General features: G+C 39.1%; 1 protein-coding gene across 1 annotated transcript; it reads right to left on the bottom strand.

The window, feature by feature from the left end:
* Positions 1–3019: 3019 nt before the first annotated feature.
* LOC124277951 (somatostatin receptor type 2-like) lies at positions 3020–12593 on the bottom strand. Its single transcript, XM_046713670.1, has 2 exons — positions 12433–12593; positions 3020–5497 (listed from the first exon to the last, which is right to left on the bottom strand). The coding sequence occupies exon 2, from the start codon at positions 5133–5135 to the stop codon at positions 3861–3863; it is 1275 nt and encodes a 424-aa protein (XP_046569626.1). The 5' UTR covers positions 5136–5497; positions 12433–12593; the 3' UTR covers positions 3020–3860.
* Between the last annotated feature and the right edge of the window lie 3241 nt (positions 12594–15834).

Raw genomic sequence — 15834 nt, 5'->3', positions numbered from 1 at the left:
ATTATTACTATCATTAGTAGTGGTAGTTGTTGTGTATTAAAATGATGTTAATGAAGCAGTTACAATGTAGACAATATCAGCGTAAGTTAGTTTCAACTTGAAAAAACAGAAAAGAAGATCCCTGTCTACTTATTTAGTGTCTTATATTTTACTGTAAAATATATAGCACTAAGTAGACACGGATCTTAGTTTTTGACTGACTGAGTTTGGTTTTACGCCGCTTTTAGCAATATTCCAGCAACATCATTGCAGGGGACATCAGAAATGGGCTTCACACATTGTACCCATGTGGGGATTCGAACCCGGGTCTTTGGCGTGACGAGCCAACGCTTTAACCATTAGGCTACCCCACCGGCCCCTTAGTTTTTGAAGTTAAAACAACTAAATACGTGGGCCGCATCACGACATCATGGATGAGTTGTCTCAACTGATGATTGCCAGACGAGGCGCTTGTAGTTTAGTCATAGGACACATATACATGATATTACCTTTGCAAAAGCACAGGATGTTATCTAGATACGAGTACGAGCTACTTCTGTGTCAGTTCCTTTTGCACCAAACGTCACTACTAGACCCAAGAACCTTCCATGCTTATGTCCTTCATGAAAAATATTAAACGTGAAACATTATGAATCAACTGTCTGAACACGTTATATTAGTTTTACGAATTGAAGCCGAGCTTGATGCCGAGCTTCAATTCCTATAGTGACAATACATAATCGGTGTTTAATGGCAAGCTCACAAACATGAATATGAACTTCTTAAGTTTGAAAAGAAACAGTCAATAAAAATCAATATCCATTATCATTTCAGTGTACCAAAGCAAAACCGTATTACATTTTGAAACCTGAAATCGGCTAAAATCTCCTTCTGCAAATTACTATCTCCAACAATTCATCTGCTCTTGGGAAATTCCGTGTAATAAACGATGTTTCAAAACCCCCTTTAGATTTTAATACTGCATATAAAACTGCCATGCTTTGACTTTAAATAAACCCCATAAAGTACTACAACGATATCTTAAACCATGGGGAATTGGCATCAAGTAATTAATTACTTTATGAAACTATATAATTTAAAATATTCTACGCAGTTTGGAACCAATTTCATGTGAACAAATCCTCTTGGCAATGTGTGTTTATTCGTGGTTGCAAACACCAGATGTTACAAAACACAATAAGCTCCCTATAGGAGTCCTCACACTAACACGCTCATGGACATGGTGACGCTGCTGTAATGTATAGATGTATGTGGAGAAGGAATATACACAGTGAAAGCTTGAAACCTGATTACAGTGTAAACAATAGTTCGACACTGCCATACTTTGTTAGGCACGTGTGGGAGACTGGAGCAATGGGATCGCATTTTTCTGACAGCTGACATACGGGGAACGAAGCAAGAAGCAGTAATCCTATCAGAAACACTCAATACCATCATGATGCGCTCAGATCGATATCTCGGTATTGATCTTATGTGCAGGCCGGCACTAAGTGTCCATGTCTATCCTTCTAGGAATGTACAGTGAAACATTAGCAGCTTTAGTCAACATTACTGCACGTCCCAACTGTTATATTCATCTTGGAGGTTTTCTTGCTAAAGGTAAAATCCATGGGTTCGATTCGTTTAATCAGGTCGGGCAGCAGAGACACAGGATGCGAGACCTTGCTACTGGTGTTCCTTTATTTCTATCTTACTCATTGCTGAGCTGTATTCCCGGCGAAGTCGGTTAATTGACATATTGCATGCCAGAAAATCTGTTCTGTTACTGTCCTGAACAACATTTCCAGATATGTAGAGTTGGACTATTATTGCCATACGGAAACCCTGGTTTTGTACAAAAAGGAACTAAAAAACCCGTTGAATGGTGTATCTTTTAGTAAATTATCCGTAAATTGAAAACAATTTTGAAAAAAAAATGCATTAAAGAGAGACTTATAGAGAGGCATGATGCCATAAGTAAAAAACGTGTCCTTGGGTTATGTCTAGACATAAATTTCCGTACATTATATAAAAAGTATTGTCTCGTGTATGTCAGAGTAACATAGCACTAATGGAAGTCATGTACGGCAGCCAAGATAATGGGTGAAATCCCTGGGTGAATTTAATGACTGTCTCGTGTTCTACATTTTGTATTCCTCTATTTTCCTGTATACCATCATCTTGTGTCGCTGCAACAATCTTGTTAAAGAGGAATTGAGCTGGTTTCAGTACACTTTCGTTCTTAACAGTATTTCAGTGTATGACAGCAAGACGGCGCAATGAGCAAATGAGCACTATATGGTTAGAACTGACCAAACGATCAGTGGTTCCTGATATGGCTAGGGTACGAAACCCATCGAATAACGCCACCGTTAACAACTTGACCCTCAGCAGGCTGAGAGAAGATCTGACTCATTTAGTTTTCAGTGGGATCTCTGCCATCTTTCACAATCTTCGTTGTATCACCAAAAAGCTACTGTAGTTCACGAACGGAGTTCAAACATTCAAAACCGTCTGTCCACCATCATGCCCATTCCTACAGTATTTGTAAGTTTTAATGGAGTATCAAAATATGTTTTGTTTCGTGATACGGAATGAGAATCTAAAGTTCCTAGGAAATTGTTCGATACTTTCAATTTGTTTTACTTGGCTGATGAAAAAAAATCTTTGAAGAAATATGATCTAAAATAATCTAATATTGTATCAATGAAAATCCTCGAGAGAGGAATAAACGCTCATAGATATCTCGGTTTTAGTCAGGGGCGTTAGAAGCCTTTTGTAACGATGCATGTTCAGGACAGAGCTTGCTGTGCATGTATCACTAAACACCAGACCTGCTATTTTTGAGTCACGTGCAAAAATCAAATTGGTGACAATAGCACATGAGCAATATTGCTGTCGTCTTCTGCAACAGTGTCTTTTCCAGAAGAAGATATTTAGCACTGATTAAAGTTATAACTACTCTTTACGTTTATATGTAAATCGGCTTATTTCATCTGTCACTTTACTATGTGAAAACCATCAAAAGACCAACACGTTCCAATATTCACCCCATTTATGCATAGAAATAACACATGATTACATCCATCTGAAGAACACGACAAAGCCAATGCAAAACAATAACGTAATGATAATACATGGTTTCATTGTGGACAAAACAACAGTCATTTACTCGCTATAATAGAAACGTCATGCAGAAACACTAACAAAGCAGCAGCCAGCACAGGAACATGGCTTGAAGAATATATATGTTACACACTATGTCAATACTTGTTCATCAATATATCTATACTGATATTCCAGACGCACATATAAACATGGTGATGTAATAACTATACAGGCATACATTGCAGGGAATAACACAGGTTGTAGGGGTCCTTTATGGCGTATCTACCTATTTGCCCTATCAGACAAGCGCCACCAAGCTATCTAGACTCCATTAAGGCTTCTTTCTGGAAAATTACCTGTTTTGATAGTATGACTCTAAAGGCCAAATTTGATCAGTGTCTTACGTACACCGACGTATTCTAGCTCTCAACAGTTATCTGTCACCTTTATAAACGTCTATTGATCGGGCTGTCTCTCTTGTTAAGCGCCCACTGACACTACTGGATAGACCTTCGGCGGCATGAAATAGTTCCACACGTTGTTGACAATGTCAACTCACTGATCGGAAAGCTCAACAGGCATGTACACAATAAGGTTTATGTCTGCTCGTCCTGATAAAAATATTGTTGACACAGGTCTGAGTAGGTCGGCAGTAAGATCACCACAATTAACGCCACAGGGGGAAACACGCCGCAGGTTTAATCCCACGTAAACATTAACGGAGAGTAATATCATCGCAAAAACGGTGCACGAGAAACATAATGTTCTTGGTCTCAGAGAGCAACTGGCTTTAAACATCCCTTTTCGTCTTGAAGTGATTGATCATTTGGTTCGCATACAACGTGGCTTGTACAGTTTTGTTGAGATTCAAATGTCGACAATTCCATTCTTTCATCAATGGTAGTATTCGTTGCTACACTCTTGGCGTAGCTCTGGCTGGTCCTTGGAAACATGCTATTTTCGCCGCAGAGGGACTTGTTGATCTCCGATGGTGATGTGCACTTAAACGCCTTCATGAAACTCTTCCGGAAATTGTCACTAAGAAATGCATACAGGAAAGGGTTAAGCATACTGTTTGCAAACGTCAAGACTGTGAGCGCGTTAAATAGTACAACCTTCCAGTCAGTTAATCTCTGCGAACCAGTTTTGAAGGTAATTTCCACTTGAAATACCCAGTAAGGTAGCCAGCAGATAACATAAACTGACAATACTGTCAGCACCATCCGCGTCACTCGTCGGTGAGATCGTTTCTTTTCTTTTGACTTCTTTGCCGGTCCAACTGTGCGCAGTCTGAGCACGACCAGGATATAGAACACAGATATCAATGATATGGGTATCGAGAAACCCAAGATGAAGGTGTACCAGATGAAAGCTTTGTCCGCTGGAATGGGCTGACCATCGGGCCAAGAGATCGTGCAGGTCTGTCTGCCCTTGAATCGCGTCGCCGGTAGTTGGGGAACAGTTGTAGAATACAGAATAATCGGCAACATAACAAGGAAGGACACCGACCATATACACAGGCAAACGATGAGTGCAATTCTTGGAGTGCGATAGCGGACAGATCTGACGGGGTGGCAAACCGCAAGGTAGCGGTCAGCGCTCATCACAGTTAGTGTGAATACACTGGTGAATAAGTTGATGGAGAAAAGCACAAAGTAGATCTTACACATGGCAAAGCCAAACACCCAGTATCCTAATAGCGTTGTCGTAGTAAGAAATGGCAAACTCACGAGGAATAGGACGTCCGAAATAGCTAAATGAAGAATGTACATGTTCGTAACAGTTTTCATTTTGGCGAATCGAACGACGACATAGATTACGAGACCGTTGCCTAACCAGCCGACCAAGCAGATTATAACATAACATATAGCGAGAATGATGGGTATGACTTTCATGAAATAGGGACCTCGTCCCATCTGAGTTCCATTGCCAATCGGTCCAGTTCCATTGCCAAATGGTCCAGTTTCATTGCCATAGTGATCGCAGAGTGGCAGAGGTGACTCGTCCAGAGGCGACATCGAGCTGATGAGGTATGAAACGTTTTTCATCCTGCTTGTTCAAGTCGTCTTCGAAAGTAGAGAAAATGAGATCTTATGCAGATGTAGTATTTTTCTCTTTCTGGAGCCAAAGAAAATTCCTTTTATATTTCAGTCAAGTTGTCGTCTCATGTGGCATATCGTGCAGCGCACAGCTCTCCAGTGTTACATTGTACCGGCACTACAACAGAATCCGTTAGCTGACGGTCCTGCCTTACAAAGCACAGAGGCGTACAACTGATAGACGCATCGATTCCAGAGTCCCTTTCTCCATCGCCCTCTTACGGCAATCACAGGCAATTGAACTGATACTATACCATCCTCCAACTTCTCACAAACGTTGGCGCCTCAAAACTAACCGGATCACCAGAACCCTGAAAAACAACGTTTCAAGTCATAATTAAACCATAAAACATATCAAGAATACTCGAAAGCAGTCCGTGACAACTTTCACGTTGTAACAAAGCAGAGTATTTAGAATCATTTTGGGAAAGAACAGGTGACACTCATCTCGTCAGTAATTATAGTATATTTAGCGGGCCTATCATGATAAATCTAGTACACCGTGAAGCATAAGGGCCAATAAAAAGTCACACGGGTCCATGTAGTGGTTAGTAAAACACTGTAATTTACAAGTTACACTATTGATTGCTTTTCTCATATAACCAAGACTATAGTTGACACAGTCACGAGCACACACTAGAAAGTTATTTACTCTTTACTGGATATTTGCTCTCCATGCTCTAATCCACAGTCTTATCAGCATGAAATATTACTGAAATTGATGTTTACAGGATACCAAGAAAATCTATACTGACATTGTTTGACAACAGTTTACATAAATACATATCCACTTCTCTGTTCGCATTTCTTTGAATACGTATATAATTTTGAAAACCATCTGTTACACACGCACGCACGCGCACGCACGCACGCACGCACGCACGCACACACGCACGCGTGTATCATTTGGTTTCGACTACGTCCTTGCATACTAATGCACTACAAAAGCATGTCTTTTCCACTTGACAATTTCGCACATCATATCATATGTACACGTGTACCACTCACATAATGGTAAAACAAAATATCGGTATGCCTTGAATAGTGCATTATATCCTCGTTCATGACTTTCATTTCAAACTACATACATTAGGGTTTGCTTCCACGATGTTGATTAAATTTATTTTCTTTATTTTTTTTAATCTAAAGTAGCTGTAATTGTATTTTGCACGCTATAATCGTTAGACTGTTATCATCATAATGTCATCAGCTGGAAGTACATACTCGTGTAATTTCACAGACTTTATATATCCACTTTGTTACATCACCGACGACGATGATGCATGATAATTGCATATTGTGTGTGGTGACTGTAATTACATTTTCTCACACTGTATGTGTTGACTGCATGTATACATAGCATGTGTGCATAGCGTATGTGTTGACTATATTCACAGGTTTCCCAACTGTATGAATTTACTGTATTTACAGGTTTCCATACTATTATGTGTTGACTATATGTACATGTTCGCATGCTGTATGTGTTGATTGCATTTACGTGTGTGCATACCGTATTTGTTGACTATATTCAAAGGTTTCCATACGGTATTTGTTGATTGTATTCATAGATTTCCATACTGTATGTGTTGACCGTATTTGCGTGTTTGCAAGCTACATGTGTTGACTGTACTTGCATGTTTCCCTCCTGTATGAATTGACTGTATTTACAGGTATTCATACTGTATGTGTTCACTATATCAACACGTTTCCATACTGCATATATTGATTATGTAGTTTGTGCCCACGATATTTACAAATCTGTAAATACTGTTTGTGTTGATTAAACATATATTTAACTAAATTCTATATGAAATCAAGTCAAATAAGGTGATATCTCAACCAATGTCCACTTTGTAACGGTTGATAAAGTCTATAAAAAGGAATTAGAAATGAAAAGTCAGGCATGTCAGTGGAAGTATCCAATTATGTCATTTCGATGGATGACTTGTTAGTTGGAAGAACTGCTTGCGTTCGGTTGAAGACAGGTGCCTTGTTTGATAGTCACAGAATATCCTGTTTAAGGACCTACACGCCATCACAGATTACCTGTGAGACCGGAGAGAATCAATGCTGGTGAGACCAGAGCTTTAAGTTTTGGCCATGAGCTTACTACATGGATTGACGAAGAAGATATAATCGATAATCATACTTTCGGTATAGGCCCTTTGCTTATTACCCCGTGTCACCAGTGCGACAATATTCGAAAAGATGCCTCAAGAGGAAAATTGTAACTATGAGATAACCTTGATGACATTGACCTATGTGTCCGACGGGTGAAGTCATCTGTCGCACTTTACTGTAAACGATTAGGATGCGCTTGCCTCCTCAACAGCCAACAGAAACCTATTCTGAAAACATGCCGCCAGAAAGTGACATTTATCTTTTAAATTATCTTTTATGTCACCATAAGACATCGTGGGTTTTTTACCTGTTAATTCCTTGCTGGTCCCAAGTACGCTTACCGATAGAAATATTCGATTGTTGACTAATTGCCCTGCCTGAATGAATAAGCCCTGGCAAGAATATTTCTAGAAGTTTCCGATTCGTAAAGCGAACTGTGTTTTTATAATACTGAAAAATACTTGAAGAAGGGAAGTAATTCTGACTTTTTTTAGCCCTTCGTATTGTACGTCTTCAGAGCTCTCAACGCCGGTACCGTAACCATTTTGTTCATATTTGAAGCAATCAGTTGTCGGTAGGTTCGACAGGCCGAACTTACATCCGATGACGAGGAACAAACATTACATCACACATGTAACATCATTTAGCAGCATTTCTGAATATCGTTTGCTTGTACAAGGCCACAAACGTTGTTTTGAAAGATTATCGCCGAGACCCCTTTGTTTCAATAATAATAACAGTTCATTTTATATAGCGCCTAGTATCCAGTTTAAAAAAATTCCTGATGTGCAAAAATGTGATGAAATTTGTTAAATATATTTGAATATTACAAGTATGTGAACTGCAATCAATGCAAATTATTCAGCCACTTTCAAACATAAGACAGCAGATGTTATTGGAAAACAGTGTAATGAAATCAGTTCCAACTTGAAAATACGGCACCAGTGTCCTCACCCTGCTTGGCGCTGCAGGCAGGTGCTGAAAGTACGAAGGTAATGGCTTCTTGAAATGTAAAATCGCTATCAATTTCTCTTTCCCCTACTGCAACCACCTTACGGTCATACGGTATAAGAGGCACACGCGTATTTTATAGACATGGGTATTTTAAAACCTTTTGTTCTGACCAACAGAAAATGAATACGTGCCAAATTTGACACGATGCCAAATATACAGTAGATTCTCAGTTGATATGACGACTGAATAGACTTGCACGTTTCTGCTACAGTTAATAAATGTAGTAATTGAACATACCAAGTGTTGTACTGTGATAATTTGGCATACGTTGCATACGTGAAATTAAGTAAGTATACAGAATCGGTATAGGAATCAACGCGTCCGTAATTGGATGTGAAACCTGAAGATACGTATGCAAGGGCGAAAGTGGCACATATGAACGTACTGGGTTGGATAATTCATCAGACTTATTGCCTGCCGTCAGTACGGTTACTGGTTTGGTTTATGTGGGTGATGAAGCACAGTGAGTTCCTACAGCTCATTAAACAGCTGCTGCAGCCAAGGCATGAACATGCAGATGGTCATCTGATCACCTCATGACAACAGAGAGGCATCTGCCACTACGTAAGCCTATTATCACCATGTCGGGCCATTATTAGCGTCTTTGTGCTTACAGCCATCTCATTCTTTGTTTTCTATATTGCAGGTGATTTGGGCGCTTAAAGATATTGCTGTTTGGTAACAGGGACGTTAGCACTTGCTTATCTCTTTGATCAATAGATATGTGTGGCAAGGGATTCGGGTTGCTCGACTCAAGCTTATCCTTGACAATATCACACATTTATAACGTGTTGAAAACACCTTTTTCTTTCATTACTGTTGGTAAGCATTTAGTAAGTTAGTAAGTGGCATTTATGTCTTAGAAGAGTTTTTCTTCAACATAGATATGAATATATTAAATAACGTCTGACAGATTTATATAAATAATATTTATGGTATATTTGCCAGTACAAATGAGAAACATTATAATTATCCTTCTACATGAATATGTATAAACCGTTTGCACTTGTGCGTGCCTGTGCAAGCCCAGCGTTCTTCAATTGAAACAGCAACTGCTAAACGAGTTCAAAACAACCCCGACTCATGTGATTATCGCTTAGAGAATCAGTACTTTTTTGTATCAGTTTGATGCACTCTTTTTGTTCAGAGAGTTCACAACAAATAGCAGCTCCCACGTTGAAGACACCCACTTGAAGGCCGAACGTTTTTAAGTTACAGATAGAATTAATACATGAATTAACTACTGTGAGTAATTATTTTATGTTACACATGAACGTGCTTGATCTAATGCGATTTCAACGAAAAAAATAAGTGCATTTCTTCCCTTCATTTTTTCGGCATTTCCATCGTTTTCTCGTGTCTGATGCTGTATAAACCTAGTTAATTTGAACTGGCACATCGAACTTGTCTCCCGTTAAAAGCAGTTAGTTGCCGCTGGGGCATTTCTGACTTCAACTTCAGTAAAACACTATTTCCATAGCAACGAGAGATAGAGATTTATGACAAATGGCAGATACAAGTCATGGTCGTGCGAAGATGTATGTACGGCTTTGTTCATTTGTGAAGTATATTCACTGAGATATATTAACTCAATAACGCCTGGTTAAAGAGCGTTTGTCAACGAACATTGAAATATTACGGTCGGCAGATCATTCAGCTGTAACCAAGTATTAAGGATGTTACTTATGGGTTTCTTCAACTCATGTGTGGTGTATACACGAAACATCAGTATGAAAATGAAACCTAAATATGTTTTATGCACACGCTTGAAAATATGTCCAATATGTTTGAATATACATGTAGGACGTGAGATCAACGCCCTTCTAGTAATATTTTCCCAAGATTTCATTATATTTCTAATCTGCTTAGGCCTTCTATTTATTTAATCATTTTATCATACCTGTATTGAAATTGTATGACGTCTGAATGGCATAGACAGTATTACTGTTAATATTCGCCGACACAGCTTGAATAACTCCACGTTGGTGAGCAGCAGCTTGACTCTGGATAAGGGTTGACAGACAGCACTGGATTGTATTTAGCTATGATGTGAATTCGAATGAAGACGAAAATGAAACTACTCAAACCCTTAAAGCATCACGAAGGAGAGACCAAAATTACTGCAAAGTCTATATCAGATATAAACAACAACATACACTGTTTCTATTGTGAAAATAAACATTGAGTAGAGACATCGTTTATTGAATGTTAAGTCTGTTAATTGTCTATTACGCGTAGTATTATACCTGAAATGTGCACGTATTCGTCTTGTATGCCAACATATTGTGCAGTCACTAATGGATATAACTGTTGTTGACAGAATCAACAAGTTTGTGTTACAACTATCAACTTTACTTGTATACTGTTACTTGTAACTTTACAGTATACTGCCAAGGAAGAATCGCATGTTCATATACATTGTCCGTTTGAAGTGAACACAAACACAAAAAGTGTAGCAAGCGCGCCTAAACTGGCAACTGGCTTACAAAAGGTTACATTTGTTGTTAGAATGAACTAAACCATATTTCGGAATAGCATTTGTAACACGGACGAATTAAAGGACAGGCCGAAAGAGCTGAGTGTTTGAGTTTGGGACGTTGTAGACAGATTAATCAGTGCTGTAAGTTTACCTCATTATATGCTGCGGTTGCCTGGGCGTGCAATCAATCACTTGTCAAACCTGCTTCAAAGCAATGATGTAATATGAGACGACCATTATTAATTGGGAATGTTGGGAAATCCTACACTGGGCTGATTAATAATTGGACTGGAAAGACCTATGCCTTCCACAGTGTGATTGCTGTGTCTGCTGGCAGGACAGAAAGCCGAAATCGATACTAATTAAGAAGGCTGCAAAACAAGTTTGTTATTTGTATCTTTTCAGATTTGACATTAAGTGAACACCAGTGACGTGGACGTTTTTCTTTCTCCCGAGACAAGGATTATTGTTCAGATACTACTGAGGTATCATTTAAACATAGTTTGGCGCTGTACAGAGAATCTGTCTTTGGTCACGTATTAGCAGACATGTTGCCCCTTAAGAATCTGCTGCACGTCCTCGCCGAGTCTGCAGGTAGTCACTGTCTAGGTTTATAAGTCAGTGGATCTGTCTCAGATTCTTGACATTTTAGTTTGTATCTTTTAGTCTCACATGCCTACCAGTCGCACTCACTGAAAACGCGGGTGAACAGTGACAGATATTTAACACATATAGAAATGGCCCAACAATTGAGGTTTCGAAGTTACGAGACGAGAATATTTAGGGGCATATTATACTTTTGAAGTAAATACAGAAACAGATGTTTCAATGTCCAACATATGCATACATTATTCCTCTATTATTGCTTTAAGTCATTTATAGATTTGGGAATTCGTAAAAAATGGAAATTATGCCTCACTGGTTTGACATAGTTCAGGCATCTCAGGTTTCAATTCCAAAGAAAAATCAAAACACGGGTGAACATCAGTTTGAAAGATGAGTAAATCAATCAGAAGGTGGACACAAGCTGACAATCTGGAGATAGGGTGCCGTGATGACAGCCAGCAACTGAACAGTTGACATATTATCATTGTTAGGTGATATTAGTTCGCGTTGCTTTTTAAATAACAAATCATTAAAGGGTAATGGTAATTTATGATAAAGAAACTCACATACCTCACACATCGGTAATATGCCCCCTCGGTTTGCACTATCTCAGATCATAATTAACTTAGCAAACTCGGGCGTTAGGTAGTTAACAAGGCTACTTGTATTGCACATGGAATAAGATAACACACTTCTACCAGATTTCTGACTGATCTCCACGAGAGGCGAGCATTTCATACATAACCAAAACGAAATACAATCTCCATGTCGCATGTATAATTCAAAATGGTACACATGAACAATATGCATAGATTTTACATTGTATATTTACACATCACAACGTCTCATCAAGTTTGAACAAGGTACATGCATATATCAATTATAAATTCCGTTTAAGATACCATCATATCATGACATATAATCAACATTATTGTCTTAATTTCCAGAAATTCCAGCATAAAACACATTGAAAATATGAAATAGAACTCTCTGCGCTATTGTAATTAATACAAAATGTGTCTGTACCTGTTGACAATCATATTTTGTTGTAAGATCCGGCCTGTCTGTGGCTGGCGTCGAAGGGCTACTGAGCGACTGGCGAGCGAGCGACTGTGGCAGCAGAGCGCTACTTCCACCGGGCAAGCAAAAGTGATCGAACCAAGATACAACGGCCTTCCTTAACCACCGTGGCTTGTTACGTCCAACGTCATAGCATTTGAGAGTGACTGACGTCACCTACCGGAGGATAGCCTCCCCTGTCTGTGTTGGCGATAAACACTGTTGCACAGCAGGCGGCCAAGGCGAGGTCTTCCCGTTCAACTACAGCTACAACGAAAGCTACAGCAAGAGGACCGAATTGATTTGTATAGTGTAGTGTTATATATTCCCTTCGTCGTTGACAGACAATAGGAAGATTTCAGAAGCTGAACCAGGCCTTAAGCCTCGTACTCCGTAAGATACACATAGGAGAAATGCGTGAAAAAATGAAAAGCTCAAAAATCGATAAGGACCATATCAGTTAAATTGAAGCAATATATATTTGTGATTGGGATGTAGAACAGGCCTTGGGGTTGCACTTAACATTGCCGACAACATGTACCCTATAAACGTCAAGTAAGTTTGTTTCGTATGTTTAAAGGCCATGAATAGACATTGTGTAACAAAGGTGCAGTAAAGCTTAAATGACACCCAGACGAATTTCTTTTCTCTTACCCACATGAACCGTATTCGGAGCAGTCCTTACGTATAATTATACTGACATGTTGCTGATAGTTTTTGTAATATTGAGATCTGAATGAACCAAGAGTTTGTATTACATCGGCGTATACTCTCGTATAGCATTTATCGGGCGACTATTTCATTTTTAGCTGCTAATTGCACAATGTGATCACAGTTATTTTCCATGACTTATATAATGTATGTTTATGATAGTGTTATATAAGAAGTGTTAGATGCGCGGGCTTTGACAACACCCTTCAGTACACATAACGTTACAGATTGGATACACCATTCTTGAATTGAACATGATTTATATACATTGGAATATAAGTTTTAAACTCATTATCGAATGGTCTTGTATGTGCATAGTGTCAATGTTGCCATGTAATTTTCAACATAAACACACATACAAGTGTCAGCATTACCATGGATTCTCAGGAAACATGTGATGTACAGAGACGCACAAAGGCTTATTGAGAGTCCCGACACTTGAATATTGGCCAACCACTTCGTACCCTGGACATATCTAATACACTGGTGGTTTCAATATAACACTCTGACAGTGCATTTTAATTAAATAGTGAGCTGGATCAACATATATAACCAGGCAAGACGTGACTAGGCGAGATGACTGCGACTTGACCGATTATCGTCCCCATAGCGACAAAGAATGGCTGGAAGGGGTTGTACAGTAGACATGACGTTCATGTTGGTCAAATGCGATTGGATGCGTTTTAATCTGCCGTCTTGCTTCTAGACGACAAATGGAAGCTTTCTTTCACACAAATCTGCTTAACATTGAAGTTGGACGCTATGCCGAGTGTAGCAAGTCGAATCGAGTAGCCAGCCTTACATAATGGTTGGTCCTTTAAATGACTGCTTCTCGACTCGTTAGTCGACATATTTAGTATGCGGGAGATCCTGTAACGACTGTAAATGCTTCCGATGGCATATTTCCTGTACGCGTATTACTTGACATGTGTGAACATGTTATTTGACATAGTCATGTGGGGTAACGTGATTATTTCGTTGAGAAAAAGGTAGGGTCAAGACATTCTGAGTTTGGCAAAACTGGGAGCGAAAGTCTCTTCTTGGCGTGCTTTTGTCCCTAGGATATCCTGTTGGTTGAAGTATTTGCTCGCCAAATCAAATGTCAGAATTATTTGTGTCCACTGTCGGGATGCTGCTTAAATGAGACTTAAAGCGGCGCAAATCCTACCTGCTCACACGATCAATAACACATCTCACTATTGTTAAGCGATAAATGTAATAATGTTTACGGGAATTCCTTGCCGGGTCGTAGATGTGTTCATTTTATGATTAGATGGTTAGTATATACTTTACAATGAAAAGCTGAACATGTTTAGTGACAGATAATGTCAATAAAGTTACTTCTAGGTGACATTTTCGTCCGTTTCGGATTTTGTTTCTGTCTTAGATAGAATTAGTTTATGATTATGATTATCTAGTCCTACTTTCCAGTAGGTTGGCACGTAGAAGGTAATTGTCCCAGTAATTGTTGAAGAAATATGGGTTGCTTCGAAGAGACTATTAATTGCAACCTTAAATGTATTCTGTGACGTGGATATGCTGTCAAAAATACATGTCAACACGTCAATCGTCCCTTTATACAAACTGAACATGTTTTAGGCAATACTATCCCATTTCCATTCCCATATACCGACAAGAAGATTAGAAAGAGAAACATAAACTTCAGTTACCGTCAAATCAAACCGATTCATATCAAACTTTGTTTGCCAGCTATGATTGTAGTTTCTTTACTACTTTTGAGCAGACACGACATTGCGTTGTTTGATACACACGAAACAAATGATATCGTTTTATCTCAACACCCCAAGAAGGACCTCAAACAGACAGGTAATTAGAAAAAATAATAGTTTCTCTGCAGGGCAGTCTGGACTATTTATGTACATTGGGTAGTCACTTCAGATTGGCAAATTAAAGTAGTTAATATTCAGTATTTTGTAGTGTCAGGCATGACTCTACCACAGCGTGTAGCTAACTGAATCCCATCTCGGCTTCTTTCGAATGCATTTTCTCCAAACATGGTCCGAACATGCTGATCTCATCCGATTCCATGTGGGTACTTAATATTTCATTTGCGCTAAAAGTGTTGCTCAAACGAACACCAAAAACTAGAAGTTGTCATTTGCCTTTCACAAAATCTTTGTTATTACAAAAAATCATCTTTTAATTCTTACAAATAATGCCGTTAAGTTGTTGTAAGTTGAGATGTTTGACATATCATAGTCAAACAACATTTCCTTCACCTTTACAACTTCTAGAAATGCCTCTCAAAGCATTTGACTTCGCGCTAGTTACAAATGCTGCGTGTCCTCCCTCATCGATCAGGTCTATCGTTTTGCCTTTCTTTCAAAATGCTTCACGATTCTGCAGTTTTGCACGGTATCAGGTAGACATAATCGATAAAGACTCTTTTCCGTTTCCAAGTATAGATGGAACTGAGAGCCAGTATCTTATACAGTTCCAGCGTTTCTTCCGTACAGCATTTTGGAGTGAGTGAGTTTAGTTTTACGGCGCTTTTAGCAATATTCCAGCAATATCACGGCGGGGACACCAGAAATAGGCTGCACACATTGTGCCCATGTGGGAAATCTAACCCGGGTCCTCGGTGTGACGAGCGAACGCCTTAACCACTAGGCTACCCCAGCACCCGACAACATTTTG

Source organism: Haliotis rubra, unplaced genomic scaffold (genome assembly GCF_003918875.1).
Source record: "Haliotis rubra isolate DU_JTF1 unplaced genomic scaffold, ASM391887v1 Scf23, whole genome shotgun sequence".
Lineage (NCBI taxonomy): Eukaryota > Metazoa > Mollusca > Gastropoda > Lepetellida > Haliotidae > Haliotis > Haliotis rubra.
Note: the sequence above shows the minus strand (reverse complement) of the source record. Positions and strands in the feature narration are given on the sequence as shown.

Coding starts and splice junctions, on each gene's coding strand:
- LOC124277951 (XM_046713670.1), bottom strand. CDS start 5,135: ATGAAAAACGTTTCATACCTCATCAGCTCGATGTCGCCTCTGGACGAG.